We start from the raw sequence: 14,739 nt of genomic DNA, 5'->3' as shown, positions 1-14,739 counted from the left end.
TTCCGGCAGCTGCCTCTGATTTAAAACTCTGACGCCTACAAAGCGTCAAATGGACCAGCCCCTCCCTCCTAACGGCAATGGTCAGAACTCGAACTGTACCTTGAGCTGTGAGCACAGCTCGGCTTGACCCGCCATCCATCAAGACGTGTGGAAGACGAGCATCGAGACTTTTCTCTGTCCTGGAGTCCAGGTGGGGGAAGAACTCCCACTGGCTGTCCGTACAGCGGAGTCTCTCACTGCCTTCAAACGCAGACCGAAGACGGTCTCTTTACACAGCAGATGGGTGCCGAGTTCAGTATTGATTGTAATGTGTTGTGCTGCACTCATTAAAACTGCACTGCTCTGTGTTTAACTCTTCCTTTTTCTCCGGGAATCCACTTGGACTTCTGTCTCTAGCCGTGTCTGAGCTCAGGACCGGCTCTCTCTCTCTAACGTATTTGAAACTAGCAAAGACGCTTTCTCTGGACAGACAAAGCACTTTCTGTAAGTGTCACTGGATAAGAGCGCCTGCTAAAGGCTGTAAATGTAACTGTTTCCATTCTCCTCCGTTCTTCTAGGGCATGATCACCTACATCTGTCATATCCAGAGTGGACCAGACAATGTTTGGAGGAAGTACTCTATGCTGAACTGAAAAGAGGAAGTGACTGGACAGATATCATGAAGCCAGCAGACTTTTCAGACTAGTGCCCAACCACAACTAGTGTGCAGAAAGCTGCTATGGACTAAGTTGACTCCAGAAGACACATCTCCGGTTTGGACCACCTCTGTGAGTACACTTGCCTATGAGGGCATAATGCCTGAACGATGAAACTGTTACTATGAATACTGATAACCAATGTTAAGGAGCTAAAAATTCCAATAAGTGGTAATATATTGCCTGACAATGCAGTCAAAAATGAAATAAATGGTTTTTTTAGGTGCACAGCGCTTTACTGGCGGAAAACCTATATGTAGGAAACCTATAGGAAACCTATATGTATTGGAATGCCAACTGCAAGCCAGGCCTTCTCATCTAACATCGTTGCCTCACCACACAAATGCTCTTTTGACTGAATGGTCACAAATTCCCACAGATACACTCCATGTTGTGGAAGCTTTCCTAGAAGAAGTGGGGACCAGCTCTATATTAATGCTTATAGTATCGGGATGGTCCCTAAAAAAGAAACGCAGTCAGACTGGTTATACACTCTTTGTGCTGCAGGCAGATATCATGCTTTAAATATAATGCTTTTAGAACTCCTCGGGATCGCCGGTGGCTCCAAACCACACTTCATCATGTTCTTCATAACGTTCCTACTCCATAAGCTCCATTCAGAAGCTGGGCGTCGTGTGAGGCTGTAGCTCTTCTCTCCAGTCTAATAGACGGTGACGTCATTTTAAACCCTTATAATAAAAGAAGCTGAACTCAGTTTGTTTTTCTACTGAAAGTCGAGCCGTTTTTCCCCAAATCTGGGCTCTAAACTATAAACAGACGGCGTCTCTTCAGTGATCTGCTCTGGAAACATCACTTTTAGAAAACAACACAAAGAGCGGCGGAGATTTTTGGCTCTCAGCAGTGAATTGTGAGCGTATAGTGACGTGTGGAGATCAGAAAACACACGTTCTGTTCATCTGAGGAGCTTTTACCAAAAAAATAAATAAATAAATCAAGTAAAAATGTGCATTTATTTCATGCAGTTACTGAATAATTTGCTTTACAATTTGGTCACGAAAAAAAATTCAGATGAAAAACCAAAACACACAGATTAAAAATGTCTCGGCTCTCGTTTAGCAGGAGGCACAGGTTGTTTCAAACAGCCTCAGTTTTGCTCGTTCTAGAGGCAGCGTCATACAACCGCAGCTTTTACTGAATTGCGCTTTATGTTCTTCTTTCTTATTTGACAAAGATGTGTTTTCTCCTGCATCCACTTCAATGTAAGGGAACAAAATCATAAAGCAAAGAAACCAGTTTAACCTTCACTGCGTTTTTCTCACACTTATCTGAACAAGAGGGCAAATGGTGCTTTATCGGCTGGTTTTTCATCAAGTAGGTGCAGATAAATCTGTCGGGTCACAATATCGAGATCTCAGTATCAATATTATTGGACGGGCCACAGAGGGCATGTGTTTGAGTGAATGCCTGCGTGTATTTCACTGCATGCATCAGCCTTCATTTGCTTCACCTAATACCAGTTCTATAAAATGACTAAGGCCTTTTCCTCTCCAGGTTTTGACAGGATTACTGAAGCCCAGGATTTAGTGTGTGTGTGTGTGTGTGTGTGTGTGTGTGTGTGTGTGTGTATGTGTGTTTTATGTATTTATTTATTTTTGCTATTTGAGCTCTATTTCCGCGGCAGCTTTAAGCACAGATGGCCGCGGGATCAGTGTTTACCTTTTAAATGGCATTTGATTTTAGAGAAACCTGGATACGCACTAATGCCAATTTTATGGCAGTAGCAGAGTCATCTGGCAGACTGCGGATCAAAGCACTGACCATGACAATAACGTAACAATAACAGCACATTTCTTGATTTAACCCTGATGTGAATCGAGTGAAGCACTGGTTCAGACAATCTTAGGATGGGAGACAGAAGCTGCCCCTTCAGATGAGCTGCTGTGCTGGCGTTGGAGGGCATCTTCTGCTAATGAGGGCATCTTCTTCCACACGACATACTGTATACAGGTCTTCCTCCTTGGACGATGTGCTAAGAACTAATAATAATAATACTTTTATTCACAAATAAGCCCAAGCCTGTATATTTTCCATATCTTCCTGGAATTTAATGGAACGTATACTCATAGTGATTTCAGTATTCAAACACCGGCACCTCGGACAGAATCTCAGGTGCTTTCAGATCTTTGAGGCACGTTTTTCTTCTGAAGTGTCTCTGGAGTAATGCAGTCCTCAGTGGACCAATAGCGCCATTAACTGAGCATCTTTTTAGATAGGATATGGCCATGGAATTGCATCATTATTAGAGCTTGGAATATTTGTCCAGTATGTGTGGTCAGTTCCGAAACGTGTCAGACTCGAGTCAGGTTCAGTTTTCATGGTCGGGTTCCCACAGGGTGCCTCCCATTTTTAACCATCCTAGTTGGTACATGATAATTTAACTGGTGCAGTCATTAGAAATATCAGGATTTATGTGGCATTGTGGGCCGATTCAGACAGACTTCTGTGAGGATATGTGCGGATCGGCCTCAGACAGAAAGGCTGTATTTGGGTTCAGAAGCTCTAATCTACATACACCGGTCAGGCGTAACATCCTGACCACCTCCTTGTTTTTACGCTCATTGTCCACTTTATCAGCTCCACTGACCGTATAGCTGCACTCTGTAGTTCTACAGTTACAGACTGTAGTCCATCTGTTTCTCTGATACTCTGTTACCCTGTTCTTCAGTGGTCAGGACCCCCATGCACCTGTGGTGTGGTGTGTTAGTGTGTGTCGCACTGGTACGAGTGGATCAGACAATGCTTGAGGAGGATCCATATGCAGATTTATTGATAAAAAGGGCAGTTCAAACTCAAAGTCAAAAGGCAAAGCAAAAAGTGTCAGAAAAGGGAAAAGAGTCCAAAAGCCAGGCAGGCAGAGCAAAAGAGGCAAAAGCAGAATCCAACCGATCAGGCCGGGAGTTCAAAACACCAGCAAGACAGACAAAACAAACACTCAGTCAGTCAGTAGTCGCACCGACTGGCTGAATGGGAGGAGCATTTAAGGTGTGACTAATTAGGAGATGGGGTTCTGGTGGTTTGATGTGGGAACAGGGAGAGTGACCTCTGGTGGCCAAACTGTGAATTGCTGACAGGCTACAGTTTGAAGGGGTTTCTAATAAAGTGGCCAGTTGGTGTAATGTTTAGAGGATGAATAGTTCAGTTTCAGACCAAGATTAAACTTACTAATACTTGCTTTTCCATTTAGTCCAAGACTAAGCTAGGCTGAGCCTAATCCATGTTCAGGAAGCCAGGCCAAAATTTAGTTTTCTGTTGTCAGCACTATTTGCACCTATTTGGCCCACCCTTTCTGGCAGCCTGGAACCGCGGGAACACACACACACACACACACCCACACACACACACACACACACACACACACATTTTCTTAGCTGCTTCTCCTTCTGGGTCATGGGGGGTGCTGGAGCCTATCCCAGTGGTCATGGGGCGGAAGGCAGGATACACCCTGGACAGGTCGCCAGTCCATCGCAGGGCACCGCAGGGACATTTCAGTGCCAACCTCTACACGTCTAAGTTGCCAGCACTATCAGTAGTTGTTCAGTGCTGGTTGTAATCTAACGGATGTAGACCCCTTTGGGCCCAGACACTCTCGTTCTGCTTGCTTTCTTTAGCCACGAGACAGAAGGAACTGGGTTTGATGAAAAGGGTTTTTTTAGCGTGCAGGACTTCAGTGAAAGGAATGTCTTAATGACAAACCTACATTCACTCAAACGTTATTCAGATATACGCATGCATTCATATGTTCTTGTGTTCTGTCCTAGTTTTATGGTGCCTAGCTACTACTTATAACAATATAGCTACTACTTATAACATGTGGAGCATCCAGTGCGTCTCTGGGGGTGGCACATCTCTCTGGAGACAGCCTATGAATAGCTATATGAAATTAAAGGCTAATTTTAGAGGCTTATTGGCTTGAAAAAGGGGGCTACATTAATCTCTAATGGGCTGTCCTTTTACGTGTGTTTCCTTAAGTAGCCCATGTAGAGGTTTGAATCACTTCATGGATAAAGCAGTTGATCATACTGAAATCACTGACCTTGAACCAACAGTGGTGTTCCCACTTTATCAGCTCCACTGACCGTATAGCTGCACTCTGTAGTTCTACAGTTACAGACTGTAGTCCATCTGTTTCTCTGATACTCTGTTACCCTGTTCTTCAGTGGTCAGGACCCCCATGGAACCTCACAGAGCAGGTACTGTTTGGGTGGTGGTGGTGTGTTAGTGTGTGTTGTGCTGGTCTGAGTGGATCAGACACAGCAGTGCTGCTGGAGATTTTAAACACCTCAGTGTCGCTGCTGGACTGAGAACAGTCCACCAACCAAACCAACAGTATTATATTTAATCAGAGATATCTCCTGAAAAATTAGTAACTTAGAAGGAAATGAGGACTTAACGGCTCTTTTGTCTGGAAGTCAGTGAAATTGTGGTCACTTTGACTTTTTTTTATGACGTTTACTTGCCTTGTTTTCTTCGATTTTGCAGTCATGATGGTCCTGTTTCTGGTGGCGACAAATTTCATATCAAACATCTCCTCACATGCGAACCGGACCGCAGGTACGTCCAGGTCCATAACTCCTGATGACCTGCCCACACGAACAACCCAGAGTGAAGCTTTCTCTCTCTCTTTTTCTCCTCAGAGCCGCCTGCTCCTCAGGGTTCACACGTCCTGCCCTCTGCCCTTGTTATCTCTCTCCTCCTCATCATCTTCATCCTCCTCACGGTCTACCTGCTCAGGTGGGGCACACATACAAAGGCACATGTCCTGCTCGAGTTAGTGTTGGTGACACAACCTCAGAAGCAGTGTCTACACTTGGGCCTGACATACGACAATGTGTCACCACCACTGATACTGAGCACAGAGCTTTACTCACTGACTTCAGTGGCACTGCACTTTGAACCCTGTGCATAACATTGACATAATTAGGCCATAAACACGTCATGGTAGATGCTGTGCGCTGTCATGAGTTGTCATATCAGATTGTGTCATTTTACTCTTACCAGTAATATGTATGTATATGTGGATAGATAGACACACAGACAGACAGACAGACAGACAGTTAGATAGATAGATACAGACAGACAGACGGACAGTTAGATAGATAGATACAGACAGACAGACGGACAGTTAGATAGATACAGACAGACAGTTAGATAGATACAGACAGACAGATAGATAGATACAGACAGACAGTTAGATAGATACAGACAGACAGATAGATACAGACAGATAGATAGACAGACAGACAGTTACATAGATAGATAGATAGATAGATACAGACAGACAGATAGATAGATACAGACAGACAGTTAGATAGATACAGACAGACAGATAGATAGATACAGACAGATAGACAGACAGACAGTTACATAGATAGACAGACAGTTAGATAGATAGATAGATACAGACAGACAGACAGACAGTTAGATAGATACAGCCAGACAGACAGTTAGATAGATAGATACAGACAGACAGACAGACAGTTAGATAGATACAGCCAGACAGACAGTTAGATAGATAGATACAGACAGACAGACAGACAGACAGACAGACAGACAGACAGTTAGATAGATACAGCCAGACAGACAGTTAGATAGATAGATAGACAGATAGATAGATAGATAGATAGATAGATAGATAGATAGATAGATACAGACAGTTAGATAGATAGATAGATAGATAGATAGACACACAGACAGACAGACAGACAGACAGACAGATAGATAGATAGATAGATAGATGTGTGTGTGTGTATTTATGTGTATATATGTATATAAAAACCTCGTAGCTTAAAAATGACAACTTTACACGAGAAGCAAACACATACAGTACTTTACTCTTAAAGTCAGTGGAACTGGACGTTTCTCCAAGCAATTTTAGGCTGTTTCTTTTGGTCCATTCCTCATGAAATTTACATACAATCTAAAGGACAACAGACATTTTTAAATTATGTCAAAAACTCGTGGCCGAATTATGTCGAAGCCTCGTGAATACGGGCCGTGGTCTTCCTCGCAGTTAGACACTATTATTGGGGTCACTTTCATTTGAATTGATTCAGTTTAATCTCAGTTCAGTCAACCCAGATGAGGAGCTCAAATTCCGCTCATGACAGATGCTCACTGATACATTTTTAAGCAGATTTTCCAGATTTCAGTTGTAGAATTTATCCGCTGAACCGATGGAACTGAACTCCTGACCCGCCTGAACGTTACTCCATGCTCTGTGTGCCTGATGATGTGCTTCTTTACTGGTGGTTTAAAGAAAAAGTGCTCTGTTGTGTGTGTGTGTGTGTGTGGGGGGGGGGGGGGGGGTTGTATGTTGCCCTGCCCAGCTTTTCCAACAGCTGTTGGAAACAGTGCAATAAACTGGGAGGCAGTTGTGCTGGTCAAACAGTCTTTACCGCTCAGCTGCTCTGTGGACTCAGAGCTGTAGCCTGTCTCCCATGAGAAAGAACAGCTTCAGATGGTGTGTTGATTTGGCCATTTGCTACAAGCTCCTTTGTTCTGAGAGATGTTTGCTGTTGTCGTCTTCTGATTTCTGCTTTTGTCTCGTAGGTTCAGGCACCAAAGGAAGGATCTTGTCACCTCGGTGGACAAAAAGTTACCCAATGGCTTCTTGGAAGATCAAGGTAGGTTCAGTGCCCTCATTTCAGAGCAATGTTTGCTGAAAGGCCAAGTCACAATAGCAGTTCGCTGCGGTCAGATCTCCCAAACCGTAACATTACAGAAGAAAGAAAAAACGTACTTTACTTTTAATGTAAGTCAATGGAACCAGACGTCTTTTCATGTCAAAAACGATAAAACAGAGATGCAGATATGTTCCGACAGCAGAGATTTGCGAAGTTGCGTCGTCATTCTGTGCTGTTGGTTTGGACGTCTGGGTGTAAGCTGTTTTTTTGAGGAAAATAAATGCAGGTTTAATGGCTACAGAGAGACAGACAGGCAGAGATAGAGAGACAGACAGACAGACAGGCAGACTATACTGGTCCTGAAGGAAATATAGCAGTCATACAGCACAGTCATAATAATAAGGGTCATACGTGTGACATAGGAAACTATAGCATGCCGTGTTAGATAACGGTGAGTGATGTAATGACTTGGATTCACTTCCCTTCTCATTCTGAGAGATATCAGGATGTGGAAGTAACTAACATAGTTTGGCTAGAAAACGGTGCGTAGACATGGAACATCTCAAGGCATTTTCACACTAATGCCTCAGTCAATGCACAGGAGCTCAGGGCGAAGCCTAATAATGACAGAGCAGGGTCAGCGGATGCTGAGGGGCATAGTGCGCAGAGGTCACCGACTTTCTGCAGAGTCAATCACTACAGACCTCCAAACTTCATGTGGCCTTCAGATCAGCTCAAGAACAGCGTAGAGAGCTTCATGGAATGGGTTTCCATGGCGAGCAGCTGCATCCAAGCCTTACATCACCAAGCGCAATGCAAAGCGTGGAATGCAGTGGAGTAAAGCGCCGCCACTGGACTCTAGAGCAGTGGAGACGAGTTCTCTGGAGTGACCAATCACGCTTCTCCGTCTGGAAATCTGATGGCCTGCACAGAGTCCTGACCTCAACCCCATAGAACACCTTTGGGATGAATTAGAGCGGAGACTGTGAGCCAGGCCTTCTCGTCCAACATCAGTGTCTGACCTCACAAGTGTGCTTCTGGAAGAACGGTCAGAAATTCCCATAAACACACTCCTAACCCTTGTGGAAAGCCTTCCCAGAAGAGCTGAAGCTGTTATAGCTGCAAAGGGTGGGCCGACATCATAATAAACCCTATGGATTAAGAATGGGATGTTACTCAAGTTCATATGCGTGTGAAGCCAGACGACCGAATACTTTTGGAAATATAGTGTAGATAGACAGACAGACTGACCTTTACTGATAGCAACACATACAATTTCACATAAACTTGTATAAGCTATGCAGACAATAGAAAACAGAAATAAAAATAGACATATGTTACAGTATAAGAGTAGAAATAAAAGTCTATCTATTTGCATATTTACATGGCATTTAGGCAGATTTGTTGTATTTACATGAGAGCAGGCACTGAGTGGTATGAGGTAGTCTAAAAGCACAATGAGTATAATAAAAATTGTTTGTATGTCACAAAATCTACAATTATATTGATGCATTTGCCCTCTTGGCTGTAACATAGCACAGTATTAAAGCATTTAAACAACTCCTGGCAAAGTTCATCAAAACAGTTCGTTTTATGGACTTTTTTATGCAAAGATTATTCAAAAATATACTATAAATCTCATATTTCAGCTTATTGTGCTGATCTTTACTATCCGTGATGTCAAAACGAATTGTCTTCCGAATTGTGGCAGAATATTTAAGCAATAGAACACAGAGGGAGTGTTATAATACCATCCCAGACTGTCGTCTCCACTGAGCAGCTTTTCAGTCGGCAGCTGAGACAGAAGAACAGCTGAACAACCTGGAATCAGCCAGAAATTCGCCAGACGTGTCTGATGTTCAGAGTCGGACCAAATCAGACTGAGCCGTAAAACTGAGCCAATATCAGGTTCAGCTCAGTTTGGTCAGTTTGTCCAGATCAGTATTAATGTTGTTTTGTTCCAGCCGGTCTGTAAAGCTTCTTACAGCCCGTTTAGTTTGGCGAATGGTGTTGGGTTCATTTCTGGCTGATTCCAGGTTGTTCAGCTGTTCTTCTGTCACAGCTGCCGACTGAAAAGCTGCTCAGTGGCGACGACAGTTTGGGAATTTAGCGTTGTCTCGTCTTCAGAGTCGGACCAAATCGGCCGTCGGTCAGATGTGGTCTTAACAGTGTCCGTTTTCTGTTTGCGGCAAAGTGAGAAGTAAAAACGTTCAAATGGCTCGAGCGTCTCCTACAGCTGCCAAAGTCGTTGCTTAGCAACAGCATCTCAGCGGAGTGATGGTGTTTGTGAAAAAATGCTGTCTCGACCAATCAGCTTGCATGGCCGGTACTATCTGTTGTATAATACTGAATTAACTGTGTTTAAATAAGCAAGCCCCTTAATTACAGTGACTATTACAGTGACTGTTACAGTGACTGTTACAGTGACTGTTACAGTGACTATTACAGTGACTGTTACAGTGACTGTTACAGTGACGCCACTCATGGAGCACATTTTCACATTTGCACTCTTGGCTAAATTGGTCATTTTATGCTTTCATTTGTGACACAGAGATGTTTCCCTTGCTTGAATAGAACATAATTAATGTTGCCCAAATCTTTCTAACACTGCTATTCAGAAAAAACGTATTGTGACATAATTTTACGTGATAATGACGTCATCACGTTGCCCACCACTAGGACTGGGTGCACCGTGAGGCATGGTTTTATTTGGGTTTGATGGAATCTGCTGTTTCTCGCTCTCTCAGAACAGACAGTGGTGCTCCTCCCGCGCTCTCCCTCTCCATCGAAGCGTTTCTTCCCCATCCTGTTGGACTCCCTGGAGGAAGAGTTCCGCCTGCGCATGGCAGATGATGGCAAACTGTTCCGAGAGGAATTTAACGTAAGAGCACATCATCTCTGCTTCTCTCTTTCTCGTCTTCCAGTGCTCACGACGCCGTTAAAACGACGGCACTTCCTCCGACGGCACTTCCTCCGACTAACCGCCGCCTCGCTTTTCCTTTACAGTCTTTGCCCTGTGGTTTCGGCCGCGGCACATTCGAAGAGGCGAGCAGAGAGGAGAACAAAGACAAGAACAGATACCCAAACATACTGCCGTGTGAGTACCTAGCACCAGTACACGCGCACCTCCCCACCGAGACCTGTCTCGTTCCCGAGTCCGCCACATGGTGTCACGTTGTTTTTTTGAAAGTCACGATTAAAAATGAAATTCGGCGTATCCGACTGAACAGCGTCCCAAACTACTCAGCAAAATACACGAAAATAGCTGTAAATAAACTTCTTTTTCATATTATTTATACGACTCTGTGGTATATTTAGACACATGCCAAAGTCACAAATATATATTTCGTCGCTGTCCGAAGAAAAACGAGTATCTCCAAAAATCGACAGGAGGAGGCAAAAACACTCTTAGCCTTCAATGTAAATTCATGTTAAAGGTTTTATTCCAAGTGATTTTAGAGCATTTCTATTGGCCCATTCATCATAAAATGGTCATGAAATGATGCAGAAAACTAAAAAATCAACAAAAAATGGAGATGCACAGTTTTCGCTGGACAACGACGATTTGTGGAAGTTTAATATCAATATGACTGATTAGTGAACTGGCTGCCCGGCTAGTATAACAGAGGCTATTCTCAGAACCTCCATCGGGCTTTACTGGGGTGTGAGCAGTGTTTATGTTTATTATAAAGCATTCAGTGAGTAAGAAAACCAGCTAGCTGTTTTGATTGCTGGCAACTTTGCGCTACATTTCCTCAGTCGTTTACTTTTAATTTGTCTCTTTCGTCAACAAAGTCACGTGTTTGTTTTCTTACTGCATTTATTAATAACCTGCTGGCTTAAGTGTTTTAATAACAACACTATAAAATCTCTCATTTACATAATGAAAATGACTTACTTAACTACGCGATATAAAAAACAAGGGAAAATACAATTAAAGCAAGCGTTTAGCTTTTTGCGGAATGAAAAATCTTGGGGTTTACTTGCAATACCACATCACGACACTAGGTGGCAGTAGGGGGCAACAGCGCCACCTCCTCTCTGGGGCCTCAGCTAGGTACCATAGGAGAGGTAAGCCCTTATGAATCTGCGTACAGACCCTTCTCCAAGTTTTAGACACCTGAGAAATGTTTATTTATTTATGTGAGCAGAAAAAGACTAATATCACAGTAATTACAGTAATTACGAATAATAAGTGGTTATTTGATGTGTTTATTTTCTTTTAGAGCACTGTCCTCATGGCAGCCCATTACTGTTTGTAGTTATCATCCAGGATGTAGTTCAGCTGCTCAGTCCTTTATTCAGTTAAATCAGTCTTGGTGACGGAATTTAACAAATCCATGCAAAGGGTTTGAGCGTCCACATACTTTTGGCCATGTACCGTACAGACACGCACAATATCCGGTCCGCGGGGGTCCGATGATGATTGGTTTCCACTGATGAACAGGGTAAAGGGTGGCGGGTGACTGCAGTCAGTTACTGGAAACCTACAAAGTGTAGGAGGCACAAACCGGCGTCTCGGTGTGTAACAGCTCGGTTCACCTCCAAAGAGTCAGAGATATTTATTAAATCTGCTTTTTCTCCTCAACAGACGATCATTCCAGAGTGGCGCTGTCACATATAGATGACCGTATGTGCTCAGACTACATTAACGCCTCATACATAGATGTAAGTACTGTGTTCATATGACTGTGGGAACAGCAGAGTGACGCACATACAGATACGACCCGGACACTCAGCCCAGCTCCAGCCGCTTTAATTAAATATTTTTTCATTTTGTTGATTTTCTATGACGTGCCCTGTGACAACACTGTGCTTATTATTAGTGTTATTATTAAGATTATGATTAATTACATATGTTGTGCATATTTTAGGGTTACAGAGAAAAGAACAAGTTCATTGCTGCTCAAGGTAAGCATGAATTATTATTTTTACACATTTTAAGATTCTAAAATTTGAAGATTCTAATTTTCACTCAAACAGCATTGATGGTTTCATTCGTAAGGGAAAAAAAACAATGCATGAAATGTTTTCATTTCTCAGACTTGTGTGTGTATAATATAAGTGTATCTACAGTAGATACCATTACATATATATATATATATATATATATTTTTTTTTTTTTTTTCCAGTTTTTGACTATCTGAAAACACCTACTGTCCTTTATGTTATGTTGTTTGCAAATTTCATGATGAATGGACAAAAAACCTCAAATGACTTGGGGGAAAAAAAATCTGGTTCCATTGACTTTCATTAAAAGTAGTTTTTTCCTTCTCCTGTAAAATCACCATTGAAATCATTTTGTTCCCAATTCATACTGATAAATATTATAAGGATGCACAACTAGGACTGGAATTTGCTCCAAATATGCAAATATGCTAGTTGTTGTTGTTTTTGTTTTTTTTTGTTGCAATTTTAAAAAATCAAATCACGTTTATTGTCACATCACATTTACACAGGTGGTGGAAAGGGAGTGAAAATCTTAGGAGTGTAGCCCCCTTATAGAATTTAAATACAAAAAATATCTAAGAAGAAAAAGCAATATATAAATATATATATACACACACTGACTCTGAATATACACACTATACACACTATACACACTATACACTAGTGCTGCACTATTCCACTGTACAGTTGTAGGGTAATAAGTTATGAAGTGCTGCTGCTCTCATTCCGTATGTGCAGTTAGTCTGAGGGAGATGATAGATGAGATGCAGGTTCTCCGGGATTATGATACTGATATGTGGTATATAACACGGGGCAGACTAGACCGACAGGTTGTAGCCTAGTTCCGCAGGACTGGTCGGGTGCAGTTCAGTGGTTAATTATCAGGCTGAACCAGGTGCGGCTGTACAGGACTGTGCTTGTACTGAAGTGCTTATGAGCAGCAGGTGGTGCTACTGAGTGACTGCAGCTCTGAGAGACTGTTTCACTCTGTTGCACCTATTATTTCCTGAGTGTCCATTAAAAAGTCTGTCTCTGTTTGCAGGTCCAAAGCCGGAGACAGTGGCTGACTTCTGGAGAATGGTCTGGGAGCAGAAATCTGCCACCATAGTCATGCTGACCAACACACGGGAGAGAAAAGAGGTAAAGACTATTAGAAGGATCGGTGTATATTCACATGTAGTGGGAATGCCTTTGTTTTTGTGGGCTTTTATGATTGTGTCGGGAAAACTGTGTAAATTTGGATTTTACTCTATATTTTAGATGTTTAGGGTCGCTTTGTAGTTCTACAGTTACAGACTGTAGTCCATCTGTTTCTCTGATACTCTGTTACCCTGTTCTTCAGTGGTCAGGACCCCCATGGACCCTCACAGAGCAGGTGCTGTTTGGGTGGTGGGTCATTCTCAGCACTGCAATAACGCTGACGTGGTGGTGGTGTGTTACTGTGTGTTGTGCTGGTACAAGTGGATCAGACACAGCAGTGCTGCTGGAGTTTTTAAACACTGTGTCCACTCACTGTCCACTCTGTTAGACACTCCCACCTTGTCGGTCCACCTTATAGATGTAAAGTCAGAGACGACAGCTCATCTGCTGCTGCACAGTTTGTGTTGGTCATCCTCTAGTCCTTCATCAGTGGTCACAGGGCGCTGCCCACAGGACGCTGTTGGCTGGATATTTTTGGTTGGTGGACTATTCTCAGTCCAGCAGCGAAACTGAGGTGTTTAAAAACTCCAGCAGCACTGCTGTGTCTGATCCACTCATACCAGCACAACAAACACTAAAACACCACCACCCAAACAGTACCTGCTCTGTGAGGGTCCATGGGGGTCCTGACCACTGAAGAACAGGGTAACAGAGTATCAGAGAAACAGATGGACTACAGTCTGTAACTGTAGAACTACAGAGTGCAGCTATACGGTCAGTGGAGCTGATAAAGTGGACAGTGAGTTGAAAGTTGTGTCCGTGCCGCTGTAGGAGAAATGCTGCCAGTACTGGCCGGATCAGGGCTGCTGGCAGTATGGCTGTGTGAGGGTGGCTGTGGAGGACGTCACAGTGCTGGTAGACTACACGGTCAGAAAGTTCTGCGTGCAGTATGTAAGTGAGAAACCTCAAATGTTTCAACACATAACTGTCCATACACTGCATAACATTAATCATAGCAAAGGAAGACATCTGAAATATTTATTTTATTTATTTATTTATTTTGCTTTGTGTAAAGTATTTTTGGGTCATATTCCACTGACGGACAGTTGTCCTTGTTTCTAGTATTATTTCTCAAAATAAGCAAGATTGTGTGCATTATGTCTTGAAACAAGTAAAATCATCTGGCCGTCAAATACAAAGATTTCACCGGATTAAATACGATAAAAATAGAAATAGCCTTACAATATTCTGTACACTGTTCTTCATCATGAGAAGTAATCGATATATTGACTAAGACGTAGTTGTGCATT

The 14,739-nt window shown here is 42.8% G+C and overlaps 1 protein-coding gene across 2 annotated transcripts in view; it reads left to right on the top strand.

Annotated features, from left to right (window-relative positions):
- Window positions 1-14,739, top strand: part of ptpreb (protein tyrosine phosphatase receptor type Eb) — a 50,102-nt gene that overhangs the window by 22,290 nt on the left and 13,073 nt on the right. For both annotated transcript variants that reach the window (XM_037542283.1, XM_037542284.1), the window contains exons 2-11: window positions 558-767; window positions 5,196-5,267; window positions 5,351-5,447; window positions 7,266-7,339; window positions 10,087-10,220; window positions 10,346-10,436; window positions 11,931-12,007; window positions 12,214-12,250; window positions 13,332-13,429; window positions 14,261-14,380. In XM_037542283.1, the coding sequence (XP_037398180.1) occupies window positions 5,198-5,267; window positions 5,351-5,447; window positions 7,266-7,339; window positions 10,087-10,220; window positions 10,346-10,436; window positions 11,931-12,007; window positions 12,214-12,250; window positions 13,332-13,429; window positions 14,261-14,380 (798 nt within the window). In that variant the 5' untranslated portion in view covers window positions 558-767; window positions 5,196-5,197. The remainder of the gene's footprint in view (window positions 1-557; window positions 768-5,195; window positions 5,268-5,350; window positions 5,448-7,265; window positions 7,340-10,086; window positions 10,221-10,345; window positions 10,437-11,930; window positions 12,008-12,213; window positions 12,251-13,331; window positions 13,430-14,260; window positions 14,381-14,739) is intronic.

This window comes from Pygocentrus nattereri, chromosome 10, assembly GCF_015220715.1.
Source record: "Pygocentrus nattereri isolate fPygNat1 chromosome 10, fPygNat1.pri, whole genome shotgun sequence".
NCBI lineage: Eukaryota > Metazoa > Chordata > Actinopteri > Characiformes > Serrasalmidae > Pygocentrus > Pygocentrus nattereri.
Note: the sequence above shows the minus strand (reverse complement) of the source record. Positions and strands in the feature narration are given on the sequence as shown.